A 27,848-nucleotide genomic window follows, 5' to 3' on the forward strand; every position below is an offset into this window, starting at 1 on the left:
GATTTGCTTGAAGGCTCCCTCCTGGCTTCCAGTCCTTGGCTTGTGGCAGCCTCACTCCAATCTTCACGTGACGTTCTCCCCGTGTGCATGTCTGTGTCCAAATCTCCCCCTTTTATAAAGACACTAGTCATATTGGATTAGGGGTCCATCATACTCTACTATGATCTCATCTTAACTAATTATATCTGCAGTGAACCTATTTCCAAGTAAGGTCACATTCTGAGACGCAGAGGTTAGGACTTAAACATATGAATTGGGGTATGAGGGAGGGAACGCAATTCAACATGTAACAGAGAGAGAAGGGCCAGCAGGCCAAGTAAATGCCTATGCAGTCACTGAGGGAGGACCCCAAGGTGCGGGGAAGGGTATACTGGGAAGAACAGAAGAAAATAATGAGAGAGCTAGACAGTCAGGTCACAGAAGGCCTCGGGGGCCAACCAACCACTTTGGCCCGTATCCTGAAGACCATGGGAAGCCACTGGAGAACTTGGATCGGAGAGTGGCAGAGTCAAGACTGCGGTTTGAGAAGAGCTCTCTGGCATCAGCATGAAAAATGAGCCGGAAAGGGCAAGATTGAGGCTTGGGAGCCTTTAGCAGACGTTAAGGGGGAAAATAGTAGCTTATGACTATCTTATAAACTCTCTTTGTCTAGTGATTTCACTAATAGCTTATTTCTTTATTACGGCTACTTGCCTAGAAAGTGGGTTACTCTCATAACGGGGCTCACTGAGGTCTTACTATGTGCCTGTTACGGTGCGGTACTAGTTTCTGAGGGCAGGTATCAATTTAGACATAGGTATGTATCATAGATACGTCATAGAACTTAGAGTTCTCTACGTCGAAATGATGCAGCACATAAACATGTTGAAAAGGCAATGCTATATAAAGTAGACAAATAGAGAACAAAATAGATTAGAAAGAAAATAAAAGTCAAACACCAAAGAGTATGTGTTCTAAAAGTGAAAACTGCAAGAAAACCTTCTGGAGGAGGTGGCACTTTGTATGGTTCTTAAAAAGATAACGAATTTAGATAAGAATAAACTGAGCTTATGTTTTGAGCTTTTACTTTATTTTTATTTTTTTATTATTGATTTCAGAGAGAGGAAGGGAGAGAGAGAGAGAGAGAAACATCAATGATGAGAGTCATTGATCGGCTGCCTCCTGCACACTCCCGACTGGGGATGGAGCCCCCAACCCGGGCATGTGCCCTGACCGGGAATCGAACCCTGATCGCCTGGATCCTAGGTCGATGCTCAACCACTGAGCCATTCTGGCCGAGCTGTTTTGAGCTTTTATTTCAAAACAAGTTATTACTTTGTTCAACTTACCAGGAGATGAACTAAGAACTCCTTATCAGTGATTAGGTCGGGAATGGAAGAGCAATCACAGGCATGCTTTGCGAAATTCTTTATTTTAAAAAATGCTTTGAATTTTTGTAACTCCACTTTAACATCAATAACTGGCTATTCTAGGGAGACCAACACAAAATCTTCTCCCAAAAATACAGACAGCATTGAATGTCAGCACTCCGGCGACTAAACTGTGTCAATGTATTTCTGAGCCATCCTAACTCGCTCTTAATCCAAAAAGAAAGTGATTCATCTTTGCCCTTTGGGAAACAGGAGCAATTTTCATATTGTGAAACCTTGGCAAAGCTTTCCTCTTCACAATAGGTGAAGGGGAAAAGCTGCATTAGGTACCATCTGTCAAATATAAATCCTTCAAAACGAGTGGTGACCCCAGAATAGCATACGTAGTGAGATGTGGGCAATATACTTGATGTGAGTAATCCTGTTAAGAGGAGGTGTCTTCTCACAGTTTATTGCCCTTCTTTCTTAAAGACATTGACAAACTTTATACTCTTCTATGTAGCCTACTACTTCCTTTTGGGATTATTATGACTAAAACGCTTCGATAACTTTATAACTCTGTTTTTTTTAATACACGATTCAGCTCTCATCAAATAATAATTAAATGCCGGTGACTAAAAAACAGTAGTGTGGATCACAATATGGTTTCTTTCTCTACAATGTCAACCTGGAGGAAAATGAACCTATCAGTTGGGATGCTTTCAGCTACAAGCCATAGAACCAAAGAGACCACCTTGTGGCATGTAACCAGACAACATCTTGACTTAGGTCTCCCACTCTCCTGTTAAAATGTATTCCACGTGGAAACTTTTCCTTCTGTCCCTGGCAGAGACCTCAGGCACTCAAGCAGGCCCATGATTTTGCTAATAACACAAGAATGCATGAACGCATGAATGAATGGCTTGCAGTCATTTTAAGTTGGAAAACTTGTGTAAGTTCAGTAATTGTTTATAGTCCCATGTGACAATCATAAATATGAACGTGATTTTAGGTTAAACCATCTCCCTTCCCGATTTGGGGGATTCTGAAGACAGGAAGCTCCTGGAAGCGGCCTGAGCCTGCCCTCTCTCCCGCCCTTCCTCTCCATCCCCCTCACCCTCCTGACCCTGTGGCTGAAATTTCCGTGGCATTGGCTGGGAGGGGTTGAAGGGAGTGGGTAGGAAAGGGTTAGGGAGGCAAACCTCAGTTGTGGTAAAACCAGTTTGTGGTCCTTGATTCTGTGGGTAGATTTGGTTCCCAAAGGATTAAAGCCATTTATACCACCACGGTTAGCACTTTCAGAAACAATAGATTTTATTGTTTTAAACAAGTTTATTGCTGTGCCGCAAAAAGGGACTCACTGGTTTGTTTTTGCTGTTGTTTTGCATTGTTTCAATTCCTAGTAAGGTATATCTTTGTTTATAGATGCACTTTTCTTTTATGAACAATTTTGTTCATCACTTATCATTAATATGCCCTTATCTGACATTTGCTATGAGCATTACTTACCCCGCTACTCTGTTTTATTTTGGTTTGGTGCTCTTTGAGTTATAGAAGTTTTGTTTGTTTTTTTAATCATCAAATTTGTCACTCTTATCCTAAAGTAATTATACAAAACACCTTTTCTAAAATTAGAACATTAAGCACTCTCCACAGATGTGATCAATATTCACGTATGTTTCTTATTTTTAAAATTTAGCCACCTGTAATTTCTGTCATCTAATTATTACATTCCGCCCATTGTATATTGTGAGATGAAGAATGAAAACCAAGCATTTACCCGGAGGTTCTTTCTCTATGGCTTGTGCCATCAAATCTTTTTTAAATAAAGAAGAAATAGAAGTTTAACATTCTTAATGAAGAAATGGCTTCACTCCCCTAGCTGTCACACTCTGTCACACAACATCTGAGAATGTTCAACAGAAAAATAATTGGCCAGTTTCCTCATGTTTAGAAAGGGGAAATCTGAGGGGAATTGCACCATTTTCATAAATCTGGGACACTTACTATCCTCTTCCCACAAGCAGTTGCTGCAGTTCATTTTGTATTAATATGTAGACTGCAAGCTCCTAAGTACAGGAAGCTGATTGAAAGTACTGTCCTCCTGCCAGCAGGTTTGCTCAGTGGTTAGAGCTTCAGCCTGCGGACTGAAGGGCCTCCAGCTTCAGAGTTCAGAATTCACTTAATTATTAATGATTTAAATGGCAAATCAGTACAACAATTGCAGTTGTAAAGTTAATGTCAACAACAATGTCGAATTTACAAGAATACCTATAATCTAAATAGAATAGACTGGTTATCTAAATCTCACAGCAGGCTGTCAAAAATTAGTGACTGCATTAATTCACTCACCCAGTCGTTTCTCTGGATCCAACCTCTGCTGTGTCTGAGGCCCTGTGCTGGGCCCTGAGGATGCAGAGTGAGTGAAAGCGACAGGCCTCACTGTCATGATGCTCCCATTGATCATGGGAGCTAGTTCCCTCTTTCACAATAGTCTAGAGAAGCTATTTTGTTTCTTAGGTTGGGTGGGAGGGGAAGCATCGGTATATAGTTTAAAACCATAAGAATAATCTCTAAGGGCAGGTTATTTTCTGAAATACTAATAAAATGTGAACTATATCACACACAAACAAAAAGGCAACAAAAAAGAAAGAAAATCATAAAATAAGATGGCAGAATCAAGACCAAACATAATACATGACTATTACTACTATATAAAATAGGGTGCTATATTATATAACTCTTACTTTTTGGTCTAATTCTCAGCTAAAACATTTGACATGTAAGAATTAAATAGAGCCCGGCCGGGCGTGGTTCAGCACTTGAGTGTCGACCTAGGATCCAGGCGATCGGGGTTCAATTCCTGGTCAGGGCACATGCCCGGTTGCGGGCTCGATCCCCAGTTGGGGAGTGCAGGAGGCAGCCGATCAATGACTCTCTCATCAATGATGTTTCTATCTCTCCCTCCCTCTCCCTTCCTCTCTCTGAAGTCAATAAAGATATATTTAAAAAAAAAAAAAGAATTAAATAGAGCAATAAAAATAGGAGAAAAAGTGAAAAAGCTTGTAAAGAGCATTTTCAAGGATATATTCTTGGGGTAAATTTCAGGGATAAATTCTTATTAAATTGATATAAGTTGTTTCATGGAGAATAAAACAAAGTTCCCAAATTATTTTGGCAAAGTTAGCAGATGATTGCATTCAAACCCTAACAGAGACAGCACAGAACAAGTTCCCTTGTAAATATTGATGCAAACTTCCAAATAATAAGTTAGCATGTAGAGTCTAGCAATGCAGTGGGGATATAAAATATGACCATAGCCAGTTAGCTACAGGAACGTAAGAGTGTTGAATACTAGAGTACCTCTTAGTAAAATTTCCCATGATGATTGATTAAATGAGGCACACCTCATTTTACTGCTTTATTGCGTTTTTCACAAATTCAAGATTTGTGGTAACCCTGCATGGAACAAATCCATGGGCACCATTTTCCCAACAGCATTTGCTCAATTTCTCTCTCTATGTCACATTTTGGTAATTCTCACAATATTCTAAACTATTTCATTATTGTTATATTTGTTATATTGATCTGTGATCAGTGATCTTTTTAAAAATATAATTGTATTGCTTTTTAGAGAGAGAGAGGAAGGGAGAGAGAGAGAAACATCATCGATTGGCTGCCTCCTGCATGACCCCCCCCACTGGGGATCGAGCCCACAACCCAGGCATGTGGCCTGACAGGAATCGAACCTGTGATCTCTTGGTTCATCACCACACCGGTGATCAGTGGTCTTTAATGGTACTTTTGTAATTGTTTGGGGAACTACAAACCATGCCCATATAAGACGTGAACTTAACTGATAAATGTAATGTGTGTTCTGACTACTCCACCCACTGGCCGCTCCCCCATCTCTCCCCTTCTCCTTCAGCCTTCCTATTCCCTGAGACAACAATATTGAAATTAGGCCAAATTATAACCCGATAATGGCCTGTAAGTGTTCAAGTGAACAGGGTTGCACATCTCTCACTTTAAATCAACAGTTGGAAATGATTAAGCTTAGTGAGGAAGGCATGTTGAAATTCGAGATGTGCCAAAAGCTAGGCCCCATGCCAAACAATTAGCCAAGTTGTGAAAGCAAAGAGAAGTGTGACTCCAGTGACCATACCAATGACGAGAAAGTGAACCACCTTATTGCTGATACGGAGAAAGTTTCAGTGGTCCGGATAGAAGATCAAACCAGCCACAACGTTCCTTCAAGACAAAGCTTAATCCAGAGCAAGGTTGTAACTCTCTCCAATTCTGTGAAGGCTGAGAGAGGTGAGGACGCTGCAGAAGGAAAGTTTGAAGAGAGCAGAGGTTGGTTCGTGAAGTTTAAGGAAAGTCATTTCAGTAACGTGAAAGTAAAAGAAGCAGCAGGTGCTGAGATAGAAGCTGCAGCACCTTATCCTGAAGATCTAGCTGAGATAATTAATGAAGGTGGCGACACTAAACAACAGATTTTCAAGGCAGACAAAACAGCCTTATATTGGAAGAAGGTGCCATCTAGGACTTTCGTAGCTTGAGAGGAGAAATCAATGCCTGGTTCAGAGCTTCAAAGGACAGGCTGACTCTTGTCAGGGACTAATGCAGCAGGTGACTTTAAGTTGAGGCCAGTGGTCATTTACCATTTTGCAAATCCTAGGGCCCTTAAAAATTGTGCTAAATCTATTCTGCCTGTGCTCTATAAATGGAACAACAGAGCCTGGATGAAAGCACATCTGTTTACAACATATTTATTGAATATTTTAAGCCCACTATTTGGACCTACTACTCAGAAAAGAAAAAAACAAACAAAAAAAAAACTTTCAAAATATTGAAATAGCCCAAAATTCTAAAATATTACTAACCTTGTTTAAAAATATATAGTCTGACCTCTATGACCCAGCAATCCCACCCCCGTGTGTATAGGCCTGACGGAAATGCAATACAGGTGTTCACCAAAGAACATGTTCAAGAATATTTATACCAGCACTATCCATAATAACCCAGACTGGAAACAACCCAAATGTCTCCAGCAGTAATAGAATTCATTCTATTCACACAAAAAGAAATATATATAAAATTTCTTTCTGAGTGAATGAGTGAAAGATAGATAATAGATGATGATAGATGATAGACAGATGATAGATGGATAGATGATAGATAGATGATAGATGATAGATTAGATAGATAGATGATAGATAGATGATAGATAGATAGATAGATAGATGATAGATGATAGATAGATAAGATAGATAGATAGATAGATAGATAGATAGATAGATAGATAGATAGATAGATAGATGATAGATAGATGATAGATGATAGATAGATAGATAGATAGATAGATAGATAGATAGATAGATAGATAGATAGATAGATAGATGATAGATACATAGATAGATAGATAGATAGATAGATAGATAGATAGATAGATAGATAGATAGATAGATAGATGATAGATAGATGATAGATTCACATAATGGAACATTACAAAGCAAGGAGAATGCACACATGCCATTAGGCACCACAGTATGAACAAACATCCCAAGCAAGGTGAACACACTGTAAGTATAAAATTCAAAAATCAGGAAAGCTAATTGGTGTCGAAAGAAGTCAAAATTGTGGTCTCCTTGTGGGAAGCAGTGGCCAGAAAAGGAGCTGGGGACTCCTGGGGTCCAAGCAACACTGAGTTTCTTAACACAAACGCTGGTTACAGGAATGCGCTCGGTTGGGGGAAACGTATTGAGCTGTCCATTTAAGGTGTGTGTGCTTTATGTACTGTACTTCAATTCCTACAAAAGGCTTGCTTAAAAAACATGGCCTTTAACGTGCAGATATCACTTTTTATAAGTTCTTTCGATGGATGCTATGAGCGCTCGTGGCTCACCCTTTTCTACCGCCAGACAGCTGCAAAGCTGAGGTCTACCTGAAGCGGAGATCTCAACCTACCCCTTAAATGAACTCTCAAGGCCTTTCTCCCACCTCTCGCCTTATACCCTCTCCCCTGGAGCCCCCTCTGAGTCACTTTTCTCAGCTGGACACTTTTCTCAGCTTAGTGTGGGGATCAAACAATGGGTGTACAGCCTATCTCTGCACCTTGGTAGTGGCCTGACTTAAAGTAACTCACCTTTCTGTGCCTCGGTTTTCTCATCTGTAAAATGTGTTGATAAATGATAGTTGTTGTGAGGATTAAATGAAGTAAAACATGTAAAGCATGGAGAGTAGAGAGCTCTTTGGATGATAGGTGCTTGCATTAAGTCCGTGACACCTCCTAACTTATGGAAATTCAGATGCATTCTGGAATCAGTGGTGTCTTATCCTCGGGTGGCAGTTGTGGCATAGCTGTCACCGCTTGTGCTTATGGCTTTTATTTTCTTTATGTGTGAATGAGTGAAATATGAAACTAATTTGTCTAAATAAGCAGTTCTTTCAATAAGCACAAAATAAAAAGGCAACTCTTTCCCCCCCTCTTAGTGGACATGTTAAAGGATGACTTCTTTGATTTGGTGAAATGTTCTTATAAAATATCTCGTGAACTTGCTGTTAGCTTTCCAGCCATATATTCTATTTTAAAATATTCCCATGCATTATTTGATTTTTAAATTATGTTTTAAACTCAGTCATTTTAAACTAGGTGTTTTCCAGTGATCTTTAAAGCTTCCCTAGGAGTTGGGCAATTGAAAGACTTCCCAGGGATGCGTTGCAGTGACCAGATGCTCAGCTATCACCTGCTTCCTTCTGCCCACAAAATGCCCTTTCTCCCTCTCCACCGCCAGTCCCAGAGCTCCAGCAAACACAGGACCTGGGCAAAGGGTGTTCCTCCAGGTCTCCTGCCCCCTACCTCACCATTCCCACCCGAGCTCAAATGTCAGTTCTTCAGAAAGATCTCCATCCAACCCCCAAACCCAAAAGCCCACTGGTTCTCCAGCTTTGCTACCTGTTGGAATTATCTAGGACTCTTTAAGTAATACTGATGCCTGGGTCTCGTTCTCAGAAATTCTGCTTCAGTTGTCCCAGGGTGCTACTTGGGCATGGGCATTTTTAAGAATCCCCCAGGAGACTCTAACCATTGCCATCACCCTGTTGGACGATATTCTCATTTTCTTAATTGATGACTTAAATTGTCTGTCTCTTCCACTAGCTCACGAGGACGTGGGGTTTTAACCCTGTCAACATCGTGGGTCCTGTACCCGGCACCCGCACCCCGGTAAGAGCTGAGCCTCATAGCGCAGCCTCTCAAGGGACGAGCAGGCAGAATCGCCCCTGGGCCTGAAGGGGGTCGGGAAGTGTTTCAGGTCCGGTCACTCCTCGGCCTTTCGCAACTCGCGCCTTCAGGCGCTCGCCGCCCAGGCTCGCCCCCGCCCCAGCCCCGACGCCCAGAGGGATGCTAATGGCGCTGGCGGTGCCCTCGGGGTCCCGCGCTTTGATCGGCGAGGGGCCCGTCTAGCAGATCGCTCCTCCGCCCACGAGCCCCAGGAGCACGGCGCAGGCTCTCAGAGCCTGTTTACCTGCTTCTGGGGTCCCCGAGGACAATCAAGGAGGGGATCTCGGAGAAAGGAAAACTCCCACAGGGAGGCCCGGGAGGGGTTCGCGCGGGCGGCGAGGGGCGCTGCGCCTTCCGCGGCCCCAGGCCCTTCTCCCACCGCGCGCTTCCGGGGGCGCGGAACGGCTGGCCCGCGGGCCTCAGGGGCCGCCGCGCGGCGGGGGGGAAGCCCCCGGAGCGCCGGTTTAATCTGCTTAAGCTTTTCCCTCCCATTCCCCCCCCCTCCGGATGTGCTGACCCAGCAAAAACTCCGCTGTTTCCAGGAACTGACCAAGATGTAAGGCAAGTGAAAAAAGCAGGGTGTTGAACCGTGCGAATAGCCGCGTGCAAGGGGTGCAGGGCCCAGAAGGACGCACTCGGGAGGCACTTGCTGGTGCAAACACGTAATATAAGCCCCGGAAATTCTCACGAGAAATTAATCGTGGTTGCTATCGGGCGGAGGCGCGAGACGTTGCAACCTGGTGGCTTTTAGAGTTTTCAAAGCCTATGCAAGTATGTTTTTAAGTACATACGATTTTGTATCATATTTTATATCTTGTGGTGTTACGTACAATATATTCTTCTACTGGGAAAGATACATTTATTGTCTATTATTACATACGGCAGTATACGATATATTGTATAGCACACATGTATCTCTGGCTGGTGGAGTTAAAGTATAAATGAGCCTCTACCATCGAGACTGACCTAAAGTACAGAGAGAAAGACTCACGGGGTGAAAAGAAAAAGAGGTCGGACCGGAGGAAATATGTGGGGACCCCCCCCCACTACCACCACCATGTCTTTCAGCTGAAGGCAACAGGGCGGTTGTGGGGAATGGGACGGGGGAAACGGGCGCTGGGCGAGTGGATGCAGCCCCAAGAGCACTTGGAGCCCTAATCCAGCGGCGGGCGGCGCCGGGAACCCCGGCTCGGGCGCGCACGCCTTGCCCCCCCCCCCCCCCCGGGGTACTGGCACTTTCTTGCTCAGGCCTCCCACCAGGGTGTGGGTGGGATGACCGTGTGCGACGCTGAGGACGGTCTCCGCGCCCTCGGAGACCCACAGACTCCCTAGAGGAGGACTTGGCTTCTCGGTTGGCGAGTGCGCGGTCCCGGGGATGCGGCCGCAGAGGCCCGGAGCGCAGAGGAGGGACAGATCCTGGGCACACACTCGCGTCCCCGCCCATCCCCAATTCAAAGGCTTCCCGCGCCTGACAGCGAGGTGAAAGGAGCCCCCAAGGGGCCCAAAACCCGGCCCTGGAGCGCGTGGACGGTCCAGGAAGACGAGAAGAGAAAAGGAAACTCCGTGGGCAGCGGGTGGAGAGCCGGCTGTTGCTTCGCAGCGCCCCTTGATAAAAGCTCAGGCCCGGACACCCCAGTTTTCTATTAAAGGTTTTAAAGTTCCAGGGTGAAGTCGCCGCCTCCCCAGCGTCAGGGTCCGGCCAGACATGCTATGTTCAAGTTGTATGCCCTCGGGCAAGTTTACCTCTCCCAGTCTCGGTTTTCTAATCTGTAAAATGGGAATGATAAAAAAAAAAAAAAAAAAAAAGTACCTGCCTCTGTTGAGGTGGTAACGAGGGTTTAAATGAGATAGTGTGTGCCTAGGGCGCGGCCCAGCTCTAGCTTGCAGAGAGAGGTCTCCCCCCGCCCCGTTATGGTTATCCCAAGCAAGAATGACCACCTCGAACCCAGGCCTGAGACTCAGAGGTCCGGCATCCTCCAGAGAGACTCACTGTAAAGTTACAGCGGCTGCCCCTTGGCGCCCAGCACGGTCCACTCGCTTCCTCCGAAGCCATACGGGGCCTCCATCCCGACGCCTACCTGGGAGCCTCCGCTCCAAGAAAACCGCACACTGCGCCCCATTCGCACGTACTTAACCCTTCCACCCAGAGCCCCGAAGATCAGGTCGCCCGCACGCAGATTCCCGGGCCACCAGGTTCAGCCCGTGCCCTTGGGCAAGGGCCTTCTCTTCGCTCTAGTCTTCTGTGAAATGGGATGGTAACATTTTAGGGTGCTGGTTGGACAGGGTCGTGCAGGTTAAGCAGAGAGCCTGGCCTATAGCCAGCTGCTGCTGCTTTTATTATTTCCCTCCTTTGGCTGTGGGCTCCAGGATCAACTCTTAGTTTTGACAGAACGGCCCCAAGTGGATGGAGAAACGATCCCAGCTGCTCTTTGCTCCCCGTAGAGACTCCTTTCCTGTGCGCCCCTCGGAACGTGGGAGGAGGGGGTTCTTCCCGGCCCCTGCGGAAGGTCCAGCGGCCCAGGGAGACCAGGGCTCGCGGGCCTCCCCCAGGCTTCCCCGAACCCCAGCCCCCCACGGCCGATCTCGCTCTGCTCTCGCCCTGGCAGCTTTCAGAAGCCGCCACCGAGGGTCCAGAGGGCGTCTTTTTGGGGAACTCTCGGGTCAGGGTGCCTTTTCCCGGGGCGAGAGCCCGGCGGGGAGGCTTCGGACTGCTCACTTAACTCTGTCAACGCCCAGCGTTAACCTAGTAGGGTGAGAGCAAAACCTGAGCTAAAATACCCTATTTTCAGCCTTTTGACTAGTCACCCGCCGGAAAGGCAAAATCCCGGCGGGGGGCGGGAGGCAGGGCGGGGAGGCCTGGGAAAAACAGAATGCTAATTGCAGCCTGGAGGGGGCGGAAGGCGCTCGGGGTTGGGGCACCCGGCCTCCTCCCTTTGAAATGCACCTACCTTCCCAGCGGCGCTCGAGGGGAGGGCACAGGATTTCCTTCCCTTCTGGAGAGGTAGAAAGGAGCTGATGGGACCCTTAGGGTGTCCGCTCGGGTTCCACCTGACTCACTCCATCCAGCTTCCTACCTCTGGTTCCTGTTGCCTTCTACCTGCCTGCTTCTGGGCCCCCCACATCAGACTGGACATGTCTGGATTCCCCACTTAGTCCCAGCATCTAGCAAGAAGGGCAAGAAAGTGAGCTCTGTGCAAGTGATGGGAGTAACAGGAAAGGCTTCGGAGCTTCCTCTGTGCCCCGCGCTGTCCAGTTGTTTGGTGTTCTGGATGCCATCATGACACTGGGCACTGGGGACAGAGAAGTTAAAGATCTGACGGAAGCTAGTAAAAGAGAGCCACAAATGCCGTACAATCCTGCATACAGCGTTCTGCTTTTGTCTTAGGGGTCTCAAAGGGGAATTTAAGGAATGAGACCTCTTTGGTCTCTGTCATGTGGACCTTCCTTCCCTCTCATTGACGCCCGTCTTTGGTTATCTTAGGGGCATCATTCTTTCTGCTGAGTAACTCCTCAACCCAAAGTGCCCTTTCATTTCTCACGTAGGGCCCGGATCAGAGATTCTAGCTCCCCATCACATTGAAGCCTTGGTCCACAGGGCTGGATTCTGCCCACCGGTCGTGTAGATGCTGCACCCGTATCCGAAGGGTGCCTTCTGTTGAAACGTTACTGTCCAAAGGCTCTGCCAACTCTATTAGTGAAGTACAAGCGATACATGCGCAGGATATTTCTCCTTGGCCACACGGTGGTCACTGCCATTAACAGCCGCACTGCAATTCTAGCACTAACTTTTCTGTTTTCCCCTGGAAAGATGTCAACACTGACAGTGCACACGGGAAGTCATGCCACAATGTAAGGCCTTTGGGCTAGGAGAGGTCTAAAAAGGATTTTTAAGAGCTTAAAAAGTCTAAAAACAATGAAAATGCCTGTTCCGTTGATTTATGAAGATCTGTTTTTCTTTTTTCTTCTAGAAAACAAAAGCATTTTCACTTCAGTCTTCATGTTTATAAAGCCGGAGACCTGACACTGTCCTGGGCTATTTTAGCTGTTCTAGTTTACAAATTTATTAACCCCTTTCTCTCCATGGAGAGATGAGCACCTAAGTGGCAGGCCTTTCAAGGTGCAGGGTGAGCAAGACAGGTGGAGCCCCGTATAACTCTTTCCTATTTTAATGCAGCAACCATTAGCCAAACATTCCCCAAACTTACTTTTGCGACTAATTCACTTTGTTTACTTTGCTTCATGTGGCTTTTCTTGTTATTTATGTGAATCTATGTACTTCCATTAATATGATGGTGATGATAAAACAGCAGTTAAGTCCAGGAATTCATTTGCAGTTTAAAAACTATTTTCATGAAAAATTCTTGATTCAGTGTTAAGAAAAGATCATTTCTTTTTTGTAAAAAGCCAACTTTTGGTGGGTTTATTATCTTTCATTCCAGGGTTCCCCCACCTCCTCATATATTAACAGTGAACAATTATTGCATTCAACAATCTAAACATATGAATAGATGGCTAAGATAATAATTTAAATTGCTCATTTCTGTTTGAAAAAAAAAAATACAGCGGGTTTAATATAACCCCTTGCCTCACTTTTTTGTGGACCTGGTGATTTCTTTTTAAAGCAAGCGATCGCTCTATTTTAGTGTCACAGTGAGATATAAATGCATATAAAAGCGAAACTGTGTTGGTGGATGTATCTTGCTGTTGTCAGCAGAATCAACATTACTTGTCCTTGCCAAAAAAATGTTTTATCTTACAGGACATTTCCTTTCATTTTCAAGAAAGAAAAAAGTGAAACTTGAACCACCTTAGGGTGATGAAGGCTCCCTCCCCCTTCAGAAAGCACAGTGGAGGTGGCAGATCTGGCCATCAGAGAACAATGGGGCCAAAGAGTGAACCCGAGATGGTGAAATAAAATGTAACGTCAACAAAGAAAAGGCCATAGATAAATAGTAAAAGGACCAACTCGCCACAAAAAACCCATTGACGTTTTCCCAGAGTCCAGGCGAAGCGCTGGTGACCGGTTCATGTTGGAATGTTTTCCTAGGGTTAAAAGGAGAACCGGCAGCAAGTCTGCTCAGAATTTACAAAGTGTTTGAATAACACGGACAGTGTTTGGATAACACATTTTTAGTGGGGGTGAAAATAATAGAATTTATTGGGACATTTATATAGGCCCCCTTGGTTGTGTGGGGTGGGGGGGGTGGGGGAGGTAAACTGTGTATCATTGCACTCATCTGTAACTCACCACTGTAATTTATCCATATGTGTGTGTATGTATTTGATGTGTCACAGTCCTGAGCAAAACGCGTCTCAGTTTTGCTTTTAAAAGATGAACACCCTCATTCATGGTGGTTACCTCTGGGGGGGGGGGGGGGGAGTTCACCTGACCAGGTTGGCAGTCACTTTGTGTTATCAGGGTGAGAGAGTGGCGTGAAGTTGGTATTATTGCTTGAAACAACACAGCAGAGATCCTTAATGGGCTCACCCACAGGCTTGGCCTTGGCTTCATTGTAGCCATCAAAGGGTCCTGCCTGCTCTGTCTCAGGCTGAAAGGTGCAACATTTAAGTTAATCCAGCCGCTTTTGGGTCTGGGGATCCAAGGGGTCTCCACGTTTCCTCCCCAATGTTGATGTTTTTGTTCGATGTATTCCAATACACTGTCAGTTGAGCCACATAAAACCAGGCACCTTTCAATAAATGTCTCATTTGGGTTTCATGAAGCTTGGGGTGTAATTGAAATCAAACAGCAAACAGGCTGGAAGGCTCTGCTATTCGCCCACCCAGTCTGAGGAGGGTGCTGCCTGACATGCTTCCTGAAGCACTGCCTTTAGATTTGTTTTCTGTTCCTCTTCTGGAAAAGAGCCTTGGATTTTTTTATTTTTTCTATTTTAAGTGCGGCTGGGACACGTGAAAATAATGTTCATGTCTCTTTCCTTGGTTATAAGTAAAATTGAGCCAGCAAAAGGAGAGCCCATTCCAAGTAGGAAATCACAGATTTGCTCCTCTGTAACTCTCTGGGCACTGAAAGACTAGTCTATTCCATGTGTGATAATAAACGTGTCTTTAGTTAATACCAAAGAACCATCAAGTAAGATTTCTTTATGCAGTCAGAAAAAAAAAATCATCCTTTACTGAAACAGTCCTTTTCATTATGTTTTTTTAAAAAAGTATTTCTAATATCTATTTATAAAATGTGATCTAAATTATGTCTACATTTTTCATGTTCCAAAAAATCCTGAGTCCCAGGACAGTTTTGTGGAGCCTGAATTTTTATTCTTTCTTTGTTTCTCCGCCTGTAAAATGGGTTAAAGTTTGGGTGAAATAATGGTTATAATGGGCAGGGGAGGAGAGGTAAGCTGCAGTTTCTTGCCCCAGGAATCAGCACTCGTCCTGATCACACATACCGAGTACGCATATATTTAACAATTAGGTAGCGCTCGGAACGGACCCGCGAGCTTTCGAGCGCTCGCCCTGGGGCTGGAATAAAATCAGCGCTTTCTGATGTGGCGCGGGGGACAGCTGGCCCGCGTTATTTGCGCCAGAGTGGGTCGGAACGATGCCTGTTGCCTGCGATGGCACTTTGCCACGCGCAGCGCTTCCCTGGCCGCCTCGAAAGTAATTTGAAGAAAGACCGAGGCCCGTTTTCTCGCTGCGACCAAGCGCAAAACTGCCATCTACCCTCGGCCACGCTATCTCCAAAAAATGGAGACTGGATCTCACCCCTACTTTTTCAGCAAGCATCCGGAAGCGCAAAGGTAAGGCGGGAGACCCAGCGAGCGGTTACCAGGGTCCCCTGGCCGCCGGCTACGTCGCCGCGCCACCCAGCCGCGCGGCCCCTTCCTTTCCATGCCCTCGCATCCCCCTCGTGGAATCTCCACTTTGAAAAGCATGAAATCTACAGAAAGCACCAAGGACTTGCAAAGTTCAATTCTCCAAGCGTTTCCTCGGTCAAAATGTAACAAAAGCCGGGGAAGTGGGAGCGGACGGTGGGTGATCGGAGCAGAGAGCCAAGTCACGCTCGCGAGGAGACGCAGGGAGCGCAGGGCTGGGCGCGCTCGGCGCCAGCTTTCCAGGGATCTGCTCCCGGGGATGCTCGGCCCAGGAACCACGAGGCCCTTGCCCCGACCCACACGTTTAACTGTCTCCCTCCCCCTGGCTGACCCTGAAAGCCTTCGAGCGCTCTCGGTTTTCATCACCGCGAAAAACTGGTAAAAACCCAGCAACGTCCGAGTGGCCTTCAGGCCAACGGCCTCGCTCTCTAACCCAGACGTGCCCATGTAGGCGCTGCTGTGGTTTGAACCTGGGGGGCAGCTTCGAGCCGTTCAGCACGGCGTGAGACAGCTCAGCAAATCCCGTGGCCGCCTCATCTGTTGTGGGCGAAGAGTTTCCCGTGTGATCGTGTTCGGTTGGGTGGCCAGTCCCGACATCTCAGCCGGAAAATGCGCTCCCGGAGCGATTACAAGCAGCGTCTGTAATAGCTTGTTAACGGCGAATATTCAGGCTTCTCCTTATCAGCAAGGAAACGTGCCCCATCCCCCGAAACAACAAAACACCGCGACGGCGCGACTCTTGACTGCGGAAACGCAGGGGAGGAGCGGGCGGCCGCGGCAGAGGGGCGTCACTCGGTATCGAACTGGTTATTGCACTAATTATTCCACCTTCTGCGTTGCGCCGCGGAGGGGAGGCGCGGGGAGCCTCACCCGCGAGGCTGCTGGGGAACCTTTGTCTCGCGGCGTCGGGCCCAGCTGAAGATGGGGCGGGGGACGACCGGGATTCAGGGAAACTGAGCGGTTTGGGCTTTAGATTGCGGGGAGGACGTGACTGCCTCCTGGAAGCAGGGTTTGGGCGCGGGCATGAGGGTGTGGCCGGTGTCCCACCCCACCCGGGCTTCTGGTTCATAAGCTGGGCGCTTCTGTCCTCACGGGTGGCAGCGTGCACCCGCGGTTCCAGAACCCCAAGAGCGCAGCGCGAGGTTCCTCCCAGAAATCCTTCCCGCTGAGTGAAAGGACAGGCCCAAAGAGAAGTGGCTCTTGTGGGCTGAAGGCCGGGGAGTCTTCCCGCATCGCGAGGAGCGTGTGCCTGAAGTTACAGCCCCTGGCGAGGAAAGAGAGTCCGCTTGGGCCTCTGTCCAGCTCGCCCCGATCCCCACCCTCTGGCGCCCGGCCTCCCCGCGGGCCGACCAGCAGAGCCTTTCTCCCTCCCGGCCTCTAAAACCTGCTCCCGCCCGCGCACTTTTCTCTCCGGGCGCTGAGATGGCGTCTGTGCCAAGGATGGACCCCGCTTCGGAGACCCTAAGCCTTGCTCCCCTAAACTCCAGCGAAATACAGACACCAGAAATGATTCTCACAGCAGGACGGAGTCTCGGTGGGGGGAAAAAACTCAGACTGAAGGAAAAGAAAGTCGCAGTGGACTTGATCCAATTAGTATATGCCTAATTGAATTAGTGTCACCTCCATCAGCCAATAGGAGGGTCCCGGGGCCGTGGGGCTGCGACACCCCTCCCTAGCAGCATATATATAAAGCAGCCAATGACAGCCCGCGAGTTTCCAAGTGGTCAACTTGACCCACAGCCCGGCAGCCGAGAGGGGCAGGAGGGCTGGCGCTGGCGGGTGTGCGGGAGCGGAGATCCGAGTCCTCTGCTTCCTGGGCGTGAGCGAGGGCGGGGAGTGGGGGTCCGGAGCGGCTAGAAGGACGGCTAAGAAAACCAGAGCGCTCCTCGACCACTTCCACCTCCCGCCTTTCGAACCCAGTGCGCTTTCCTTACGGAAAGGACGCGGGGCGCAGCACGAGCGCGGGGGTGCCTTCGCTGCCCGCGCGTCGGCAGGTGGGTCGCCCTGGCACCGGAGGAAGGGGAAGTTACCTTCCCCACGGAAGAGGGCGCTGGCTCCCCCATCCTGCCTTTATAACAAGGCCGCGGGAGGAGAGGAAGCACTGCCGCCTGCGCTCGGTAAAGCATGCAGTTAGGGGAGCAGCTTTTGGTGAGCTCAGTGAACCTGCCTGGCACGCACTTCTACCCGCTGGAGAGCGCGCGAGGAGGCGGCGGCGCGACCGCCGGCCACCTCCCCGGCACGACACCCTCGCCTCAGAGGCTGGACTTAGACAAGGCGCCCAAGAAGTTCTCGGGCAGCCTCTCGTGCGAGGCAGGGAGCGGGGAGCCCGCCGCCGCCAGCGCGGGGGCCCCCGCGGTCATGCTCAGTGACGCCGACGCCGGGGACGCCTTTGCCAGCACCGCGGCAGTGGCCAAGCCAGGGCCCCCGGACGGCCGCAAGGGCTCCCCCTGCGGGGAAGAGGAGCTCCCCTCAGCCGCCGCCGCCGCTGCCACGGCCGCGGCCGCCGCCACCGCGCGCTACTCCATGGACAGCCTGAGCTCGGAGCGCTACTACCTCCAGTCCCCCGGGCCCCAGGGCTCCGAGCTGGCGGCGCCCTGCTCGCTCTTTCCGTACCAGGCGGCAGCCGGGGCGCCCCACGGACCTGTGTACCCGGCTCCCAACGGGGCGCGCTACCCCTATGGCTCCATGCTGCCCTCCGGCGGCTTCCCCGCCACCGTGTGCCCGCCCGGGAGGGCGCAGTTCGGCCCGGGAGCCGGCGCCGGCGGCGGCGCGGGCGCGAGCGGCGGCGGGGGCGGCGGCCCGGGAGCCTATCAGTACAGTCAGGGGGCTCCGCTCTACGGGCCGTACCCCGGGGCGGCAGCCGCGGGCTCGTGCGGAGGGTGGGGCAGCTTGGAGGTTTCTGGTTCCAGCTTACGTGCTCACGTCTACCTATGCAACCGGCCTTTGTGGCTCAAATTCCACCGCCACCAAACCGAGATGATCATCACGAAGCAGGGCAGGTGAGCACACGGCGGCGGGGAGCTGGGGCGCGGGGCGGACGGTGAAAGCGCGGCGCCGGGGGAGGCCGCGGTGCCCCGCGCGCGGAGAGCGCTTTCCGTGCGCGCTCAGCGCAGCGCCGCCTCTCCAGGCGGTGTCCCTCCGCTGCGCGCTCGGGCGATTCGTGAGGGCGTAACGCCAGGGCCGCTCCCTCCGCCCGTCCCCCTTACCTGCGCTGCCGAGGCGGCCGGGCGGGAGCGGAGGCCGGTCCCCGGAGCTGGGCGACCGGACCCGCCCGCTCGGCGGTGCCCGCTCCTCGCTAGACCCCGAGGAGCAGCGGAGCGGGGGTCGGGGGGCGGGGGTTGGCCCCCGGAGCGCAGTGGATGGGCTCCAGCAGTTGTAGGCGCCAGGGTCTCCGTGGGGCGCCTCCGGAGGCTGGGCGTGAGGATGCGAGCCCCGGCCTCGAGGCCCGGTCGGGTGGCTGGTGAGGCAGGTCCTGGGCAGACCCGGCTGGGGCTCGGCGGCCACAAAGTGCCGACGCACATCCAGTCGCTGTCAGTGGCTACTTGTGCGCCAAGTGAGGGGCGCAGGGACAGGGGCTCTCCAAGGGGACTTTCAGCCTTACCCGCAGATCTGAAAGTAAAAAACAAACAAACAACTTCATGTTGTTCTCTGATACATACTAAACGACTTTTCACATCGTGGAAGAAAAATGCACGAGCGTGTTAAAAAGTCGAAAACGTGAGCGGGGAGAGGGCACAGAAGCACGTGACTCTGGGAAGTACTGACCGTGGGGCAGACTAATTTCGGAGGAGGGATGTTCAGAGAGTTGCCCACGCAGAAATACGGCCGGAGTTGTGTGGGCTCCGTGGGCCCTGAGCGCGGTGCCCGGCCCCGCCCCGCGGCCCGGCCGAGCGGGCCTGCGCCGCGGCGGTTGAACCGCTTCTCCCCGCTCTGTTCCCCGCACAGGCGCATGTTTCCCTTCCTGAGCTTCAACATAAACGGACTCAACCCTGCCGCCCACTACAACGTGTTCGTCGAGGTGGTGCTGGCCGACCCCAACCACTGGCGCTTCCAGGGGGGCAAGTGGGTGACCTGCGGCAAGGCCGACAACAACATGCAGGGTGAGGGGCGCGCGGGGGGCCCCCCCAGCACGCGCTCACACGCATCTCCCCCGCCCGGAGCCCAGAGGTGTTAGCACCGGTTTCTTTGTCTCGTTTGACTAAGACAGAGAATTGCTAAGTCAGGTCTCTTGCTGACCGGTGCACAGAACGCTAACCCTGACGACCCTGCTGCAGCCCCCCGATGCCCACGTTTGAGAAGAGAATTGCCATCAACCCTCCCGGGTGGCAAGGGTGGCTGGGGCTCCTGGCATCCTAATTTCCACTTGAGAAAGCCCTCCCCAGGGCTGAACTCAACCCATAAAGATGCAGCCATTTCCATCAGATGTTGCCCTTACGGCTTTATTTGAACCAAGGAGGCATCTCCTGTGGGCTCCCTTTTTGTATTCTGAGGCACTGCCAAGATGAGCACTTGGTCCAAGGGAGGTCCCGGGAAGCGCAGGGCCCGAGGGGCGAGGAGCCTGCCGGCCTCCGCGCCTGAAGCAGCTCTGCTGGGGAGCTCGGGCCGAGGCCTGCTCCTACACCTTGCCCATAGACGGTCAGACCTCCCTCCCGCCGCCCTCGTTTGTGAACAGCCCTGTACGCTTAGGTTCTGTGTTTGTTTCATTTTCTCTTAGGCAACAAAATGTATGTCCACCCAGAGTCTCCCAATACTGGTTCCCACTGGATGAGACAGGAGATTTCCTTTGGGAAACTAAAACTCACCAATAACAAAGGTGCCAATAACAACAACACTCAGGTAGAGTGACCGAGGAGGGGGTGTCCTTGGCTATCCATCTCTCTTGTAACAAGTTCCCATACCCTTCACTGTATTTTTTTTTGCCGTGTTCCCTGTTTACTCTCCTATTTCTAAGCTTTTTTTTTTTTTTTCCTTTCGACCTTTCTCATTTTCACTTTCTTACTGGAGTTCAGTAACAGGGAGTTGACTATTAGGAACAGAAATACGGAAATCTTTGGGGGACTTAGGAAACCGAGAGGAAAGAGTGTTTCTGAATACAGCTATGTTTTAAGTTTCAACAATGGCAATGATGAGATCTTAACCACGGCAATAGACAAAAGGTCGCTGCTGGTGGGGAGCAAGCAGGAGCCCCATTCCAAAACACGGGGTTTGGCCCTAGCTGGTTTCCTCCGTGGTTAGGGGTCCCAGGTTCGATTCCGCCCAAGGGCACGCACCTCAGTTGCAGGCTCCATTCTCCCCGCCCGAGGTGTGTGAGGGAGGCAACCAGTCGCTGTACCATTGACGTTTCTCTCTCCCTTCCACTCTCTCTGAAAAGCAATGGAAAAGAAATATCCTCATGTGAGGATTAAAAAAAAACAACCCAACAAAAAAAAAAAAAAACACGTGGTTTGTTAAAATCTACTTTTGTTGAGTCTTTAAGAGACTTTTTCGATTTGGCTGCTCTGTTCCTGTCCCATTTCCAGATGATAGTCCTCCAGTCGTTACACAAGTACCAACCCCGACTGCACATTGTTGAAGTCACGGAGGATGGCGTGGAGGACTTGAATGAGCCCTCGAAGACGCAGACCTTTACCTTCTCAGAAACGCAGTTCATTGCCGTGACTGCCTACCAAAACACCGACGTGAGTGTCCCGCCCGTCCCAAGACCCTCGGCAGCTGGGCCCAGCCTGCTAAAGCACTCAACTACTATTTTTCTCCCCTGTCTAGATAACTCAATTAAAGATTGACCATAACCCCTTTGCAAAAGGCTTCAGGGACAACTATGATTCGTAAGTGCTGCTTTTCCTACTTGCATGTCGTCTTTGGACAGGACATTCACCATCGGACACTCTCCTGAGAACCTAGTCTAGGAGGAGCTTTCATGTTTGAGCTTTTTACCTGCTTTCATTTTTACTTTTTTTTTTTTTTTTTGCCTTGACTAATCTTGCTTCGTAATTTTCACGGAAGGGTTTTGTTAATTTCTAAAGAAATGTTAAGGGCTTTAAAATGAGCTTTTTTTTTTTTTTAACATTTGAGTGGAGACTTGAAATTTTCATAATCTTCATTTACATACCTTTCCATCTGATCCAACTTTTTTATCCCCTCAGGAGCAAGTATTATTACTCCGCCCACCCCCCTCTTTTTTTTTCTTTTACATAAGAAAAACCCGAAACTAAGAGGATGTCATTTTCACATCAAATGCAAGGCTCTGCAAATGCATTTTAAATTTGGCATTCCTCCCATCACACTGACAAGGAGAGTTTATCTGAGCTCCTCAAGTCCTAGGATTTGCAAAGGTGGATTTCCTATAGTTTAAATACTTAATGCCCGGGAGGGAACTCTTTCCTACCTGGTGGGTAAAGGGGCCAGGGCATCTCCTACCTCTGTCCCTCCACGGCAACACACCAGTGCTTTTTTCATTTCTGGGAATTTGGTTTGTTTGGGGACAACACTGGGGTGTTTTGGGTTTTTTTAAGTGTTTCTCTTTATATTGTAGCATGTACACCGCTTCCGAAAATGACAGGTTAACTCCATCTCCCACGGATTCTCCTAGATCCCATCAGATTGTCCCTGGAGGTCGGTACGGCGTTCAGTCCTTCTTCCCGGAGCCCTTTGTCAACACTTTACCTCAAGCCCGATATTATAATGGCGAGAGAACCGTGCCACAAACCAACGGCCTCCTTTCACCCCAACAGAACGAAGATCTGTCCAACCCTCCCCAGCGGTGGCTTGTCACGCCTGTGCAGCAACCTGGGACCAACAAACTAGACATCGGTTCCTATGAGTCTGAATACACTTCCAGCACCTTGCTCCCGTATGGTATTAAGTCCTTGCCCCTCCAGACATCCCATGCCCTGGGGTATTACCCTGACCCAGCCTTCCCTGCAATGGCAGGGTGGGGAGGTCGAGGTTCTTACCAGAGGAAGATGGCAGCGGGGCTCCCATGGACCTCCAGAACAAGCCCCCCTGCGTTCTCTGAAGATCAGCTCTCCAAGGAGAAAGTCAAAGAAGAAATTAGCTCTTCTTGGATAGAGACCCCCCCTTCCATCAAGTCTCTGGATTCCAACGACTCGGGCATATACACCAGCGCTTGTAAGCGAAGGCGGCTGTCTCCCAGCACCTCCAGCAATGAAAATTCTCCCTCCATAAAGTGTGAGGACATGAACGCTGAAGAGTACAGTAAAGACGCCTCGAAAGGCATGGGGGGGTATTACGCTTTTTACACAACTCCCTAAAGAGTTATTCTAACCTCCTCCAAATGAGCTACCTTGTTGCAGATGAACCTGGTGGTGCGCGTTGTTGCTGTTGTTGTTCTTTGCCTAGGTTGCCAAAAAGATGTTTGCCTTCCACCTTGGTGCGTCCCGTCCTGTGCAACTCTCTAAGAGAAGGTGCCAAAGCTTTTCGATTGCTGCAGGTGACTGAAACAAGCCTAGCACTGCATTGTCCCTTTCTAAAAAATAAAAAGATAAATAAAGTTAATGGAGGACTTGGAAGTGTTTTAAAATTTGAAGGTTATCCAAGGTCCTGGATTTATTTATTGGAAACACTAAACATCCAGAGAGTGGGGCTGTGAAGACGGAGTGCTGAGCGCTATCAGATGAGTGGAACGCGTGGGTCCTTATTTCTGTTTTTTAAATCTCTAAGCCTACAGAAGCCCAGAATCGGTAAGGTATTTTGCGTCTAGAAGAGAAGGGCTGGTCCTTAAGCTTCAGTGGGGGACTCTCTTTGCCGTTACCTTCTGCTAGGGACGAAAGATGTTAGGCCTGGGAGGCCAGGCGGACTTTGGTAAAGTCTGACTTGGTTTCCCCTGACTTGGAGGCCTCCCAGGCCTCCAGGACAGGCCGCGTCCGCTCTGGCTCAGGACTGCCTCCCTCGCTGGCCAGGCCTCTGCTGTGTGCCAGGGTGGCCCATAGGACTCGGGAGAGGACAAGTGAGGGCGTCACCCCCCCCCCCCAAATAAAGCATAAAAGAAAGACAGAAAAATTTAAAGTGTACAGATGTGTGTGCTTAGATACACTGTAGAACAACGTGGCATATATTGTACAAATAGTCTACATAGGTGTCTGAGGTGATGTAAAATTGGTGCTTCGGGCTGTGTAAGGAATTCTGCAGATCCCCTGAGGACAGCCGCAGGGGCCGGGGTCGTGTCTCTGTCGTCCCAGCCGTGTCTGGGAATATTCTGTTCGCTTTCTAGATGGTTAAGAATGTGTCCGGCTACTCTGTACTCAACTTGAACCCTGTCGAAGGAAAACTATTTCATCGTCTCCCTGCGCCACCCCCGCCACCCCCACCTGGTAAATGTGAAGAAAGTCACACCTGACGCCACAGCTCCTATCGGCTTTTTAGAGACCTTGGATTTTTTATGTACAGTGTTAGTCATTTTTTTAATAAATGTGGTTCATCAAGGGAACAGGCATAGCTCTGTCTTCTGTACGACGGGTTTTACCCTAAAGATGTGACTTTGCTGTCTCCCCCGCCCGGGTCACCGGCTCCTCTCGCCGCCACGGAAGGTTCTGGAGCCTCAGTGGACACTAGTCGGGGGGGGGGGGGGGGCGCTTTTTATCTTTTTTTTTTTTAATTCTCGAACTTGAATGGGGTTATTTCCTCACTGCACTGGGAAGTCTGGACAATGGGGGGGGGGGGGGTCGCCTAGATGCAAGGTTTGCCCGCAGCCGGCCAACGCAAACCCGGGAAACCTCGGCCCGTGACCACCGAGCGCTCTGCGCCGTTTCCTCAGGCTCCCCTGGGGCCACCCGTCCCTGACCTATGTGGGCTCCCCGGGAACCCCCGAGGCCCTCGCAGCGCCCACGAGTTCCGGGCACACGAGGAGCGGCGGGGAGCGGGGCGCCCTGGGCTCGGCTCCTGCGCCCACCTGCGGCCAAGGCGCGGCGCGGGCTGCGCTCCGCAGCTGGGGGCCGGGCGCTGCGCCCGCCGCGAGCTCGCCGCGGACACTGGCTGCGCGGGGGCGCGACGCCTGCGCGAGGCTCCCCGCGCGTCTGCTGCGGCCATCGGCCGCCCCGGGGCCGTTTGCCCGGCTGGGGCGAGGCCACCCCTCCCCCGGCTGAGCCCCGGGCCCGCCGCAGAGTTAAGCCCGCGATGGGCGGAGGGCCCTTTGTCCCCGCCGCGAGACGTCCCGCCGGGCTTATCGGCGGCCGGCTGCGGGCCCAGCCTGCAAACCTCGCCCGCCCCCTCCGGGCCCTCCCGGGGCGAAGGTCTGGCCCGGAGGGTCTTTCTGCCACCGCGGCGCGGAAATGCAGCCGCTAAGAGGATTAGCTGCCGGGGGGAGCCCGGGCCGGGACCCCTCCCGCGTCCAGAGGAGGCCGCGGGGAGCTCGGACCTCGCCTCCCCCGGCTCCCCGCTCCCTCGCCCGCGGGGCGCCCGTGCGCCCCCCGCGCCGCCCGTGACCTTGGCGCTGGGACTCGAGCTTCGCGTCCCCGACGGTGCAGGTTCCACACGACTTGCCAAAGCCGCCCGCGTTTCCACACGAGCTGGAAGCGGAAGCTGTGAAGCTGGGTGTATGTATACTTACTCTTTATTCTTACATATATATGTTTTGGACAAGCAAAGCTATTTATTGTGCTTTCATTACAGAGTGCATTTCACGTTACTTCTGCTACCGCTTCAACCACAGGCGTCCTTCTGTCACCAAAATAAAAATGATTTTCCAAGATTCGGGAAAAAGCTCCCTGAGTGACAGCGGTCACGTTTGCCTCCGTGATGACCTCCCGACTCGGGGAGGGGGGTCCCCTAACCCGGCCGGCGCGAGCCCCTCGCGTCCCCAAGGAGCCCCGGCGCGTAGGGAGGTGCCCTGGAATTTCGGGGCGCTGCTCCCTGGTCCCGCGCTCCAGGGCACCCCAAACTGCTCGTCGCCGCCGGGAGGAGGCCCACGCTGGCCCCGGTCTAGGCCGAGTCCCGTGAATTTCTGCACCGCACAGTAAAAAGAACCTGGTACTTGTGAAAAGTCCCTCACAGTGTTTAATGGAAACGTTAGTGGCTGAGTGGCTCCAATTAACACCTTGTGATAAGGCATTCCTGAGATGGAGTGTCAGACGCCAAATTGTGAAGAGATGTATCTAATTAATCCCCCTAGGATGACACCGATAAACAAGCCTCTGTTTAAGTCAAGATCAAGGGCTCCGCGCCCGGCTTGTTTACATTCTCGGCGAGGGTCCCGGGTTCGCGCCCGCGCGGGCGGCGTCCGGGCGCAGCCTGGAGACACCGGCTTGGGGGGCCGCTGGCTCGCCGGGGTTCGCTTCGCCTCCGTTCCTGCCCCAGACCAAAAAAAAAAAAAAAAGCACTAAAACAGGTAAATAGGTCGCAAGGAAAGGGGAAAACGAAGTGCCAAAAGGACTCGACTCTGAGCTGGAAATGCGATCTGCCCCTTCCCACATGGGTCCTTTCCATCAACACTTTTGGGTGGTTAGGGCTTAAGTCAATAAAGAAAGGGGGGGGGAGCAGCCCACCTGTAGCCCCTGGAAGTCGTTTCTGCTCTGGGGAGAACTAGAGCAGGACCTTCCTCCAACCCGCCACCCGCCCCAGCAGGAGTTAGTGCCCCCTCCTGGTCCCAGGATTCCCCCTCCCTAGGCGCTGAGGCTGAGAATTGCTGGGATATGGGGGTAGCTAACCTGGGGATGGGGTGGGGGGCCGCCCACTGGGAAAGACGGGAACAGTCCAGAAAGAAATCGGGAGGGGGGGCGGCAGGCACCCACCAGCGCGCCCCGGGCTGCGCCTGACCCGGGGCCGGCGTCTGGAGCCCGCGGGGAGCCTGCTGCGGCTCCGCCGGGAGAGCGCAGGTTCCCAGCCAGCGCTGGGTCCGAGCGTCCTTCCTTTCCAGACGCCGGGGATTAACTTTAAACCCGGGTGAGTCACCGTCTCCCCTCCCGTCTGCCGTCCCTTCCTTCCCTGCGGACCCGCGCGGGGGGAAGAGGGGAGCGATGCGGGTTATTTGAAAAGTATGCAGGTGTCATGGAAACGCTCGGAATACAAACATTCCCGCAGGTCTCTGGATTTTAATCGAAATGGAGCCTCCAGTGGGGTCAAAAATTATGAAATGACACTCATTTCCCACTGTCCTGGACGCTGCGCCCTTCCGCTTGCCCGCCGCGGCCTCGATTACCCCCCCACCCCCACCCCGCTGCACGCCGCCTGCAAAAGTTTGGCTTTCCCTTCGCGGAGATTGGGGAGCCGTCGGCAGGCTCCTTTAGAAGGCATCTTGCACAGCTATGCTGGCGAGCCTGACTGCGCCCCATTCTGTGAAACCCCCACCCCTCCACCCCCAGCCCTCCAGCTTAGGCTCCTAGTGCGCGCGTCCAGCTCGGGTGGGCGCGGACTCGCGGAATCCACCCACCTGCGCCCGCCTCCGTCGGGGATCCGCTTCCCTCCTACGACTCGCAGAGGCCCGGGCCCAGCGCGTACGATTGGGGTTCTCGGGGGTTCCCGCCCGGGCGAGCCTGGCGCGGACTGGGGTTCCTCCCCCGCCCAAGAGCTGAGCGGTTTGAGTCAGCCAGAAGTTAAACCTTTTTAAAGAACAAGGTAGGGACTCTGACCTTGGCGGCCACCGCATTTCTCCTCGCTACGCCTCAAAGGAAAAGTAACGTCTGCTGGCCGTGCGTCCGGCCCTCTGCCCGGTCCTCCGCGGGCCGCGGTGTCCTGTGCGCGCCGCGGGGGGCGCGCGTGGAGATCACCCGGGAAAGGACTTGGCTGCGCCAGACGCCGAGCAGGCCCTGGGCGATGGTCCCCGACGAGCGCCGGCCCGTGGGGTCCCAGACAGCCCGCAGAGCGCGGGGTCACTGCTTATGTTACGCAGCAGGGCGTGCGCTCCCAACTGTACCCCGCCCCCCCAATCCCGGCTCCTTAAATATCCCGAAACTTCCTTCTACAAGCTCTTGTGGAGGCAGCAAGGCTCGAACAGAAACTCCTGCCATTTTAGGGTGCGCTCCGCTTTCCCCGCGCGGGTGGCGGGAGAGGGGACCGCGCCTGCCCTTGGCCCGTGGCCCCGGGTCTCGCCGGGGTCTCGGAGCGCCCGCGGCCGCCGTTCCCCTCCGGCGGCGCGCAGCCTTCGCCACCTGGCGGCCACGGCGCGCAAGGACCGCCCCGGCCCTTCCCGCCCCCAGGTCTGAGGCGTCTGCGAGTCAGGCTCTCGCCATCCCGCCCGCGCCGCCCCTTTCCGAAGCGTCTGCCCGCTTGGGGGACCCGGGGTCTGGAACCCGAGGACTCGAAGGCCCAGGCCGGGCTGGGGTTCACCGGCTGCACTGCCCCGGGCGTCCTCCGTCGGCTCCTCGGCCGGGGCGTGCGGGTTCCAGCGCCCACCCCGCCAAGCGGTGCCCACGAGGAAGGGCCGAGGCC

The 27,848-nt window shown here is 51.9% G+C and overlaps 1 protein-coding gene across 1 annotated transcript; it reads left to right on the top strand.

Moving 5' to 3' along the window:
- The first annotated feature begins 17,291 nt into the window (after positions 1–17,291).
- On the top strand, positions 17,292–23,913 carry EOMES (eomesodermin). The gene is made up of 6 exons (XM_016198877.2): positions 17,292–18,466; positions 19,413–19,567; positions 20,182–20,303; positions 20,987–21,145; positions 21,231–21,292; positions 22,000–23,913. The coding sequence occupies exons 1-6, from the start codon at positions 17,592–17,594 to the stop codon at positions 22,736–22,738; spliced, it is 2,112 nt and encodes a 703-aa protein (XP_016054363.2). The 5' UTR covers positions 17,292–17,591; the 3' UTR covers positions 22,739–23,913.
- Positions 23,914–27,848: the final 3,935 nt, after the last annotated feature.

This window comes from Miniopterus natalensis, chromosome 15 (assembly GCF_054644295.1).
Source record: "Miniopterus natalensis isolate mMinNat1 chromosome 15, mMinNat1.hap1, whole genome shotgun sequence".
Lineage (NCBI taxonomy): Eukaryota > Metazoa > Chordata > Mammalia > Chiroptera > Miniopteridae > Miniopterus > Miniopterus natalensis.

What these genes read in the sequence shown, in the direction of transcription:
- EOMES (XM_016198877.2), top strand. Translation starts at nt 17,592, where the DNA reads ATGCAGTTAGGGGAGCAGCTTTTGGTGAGCTCAGTGAACCTGCCTGGC. An exon ending in CCAATAACAACAACACTCAG is followed by an intron (nt 20,304 to 20,986) that starts GTAGAGTGACCG and finishes TCCCATTTCCAG; the next exon opens with ATGATAGTCCTCCAGTCGTT. An exon ending in CTGCCTACCAAAACACCGAC is followed by an intron (nt 21,146 to 21,230) that starts GTGAGTGTCCCG and finishes TCCCCTGTCTAG; the next exon opens with ATAACTCAATTAAAGATTGA.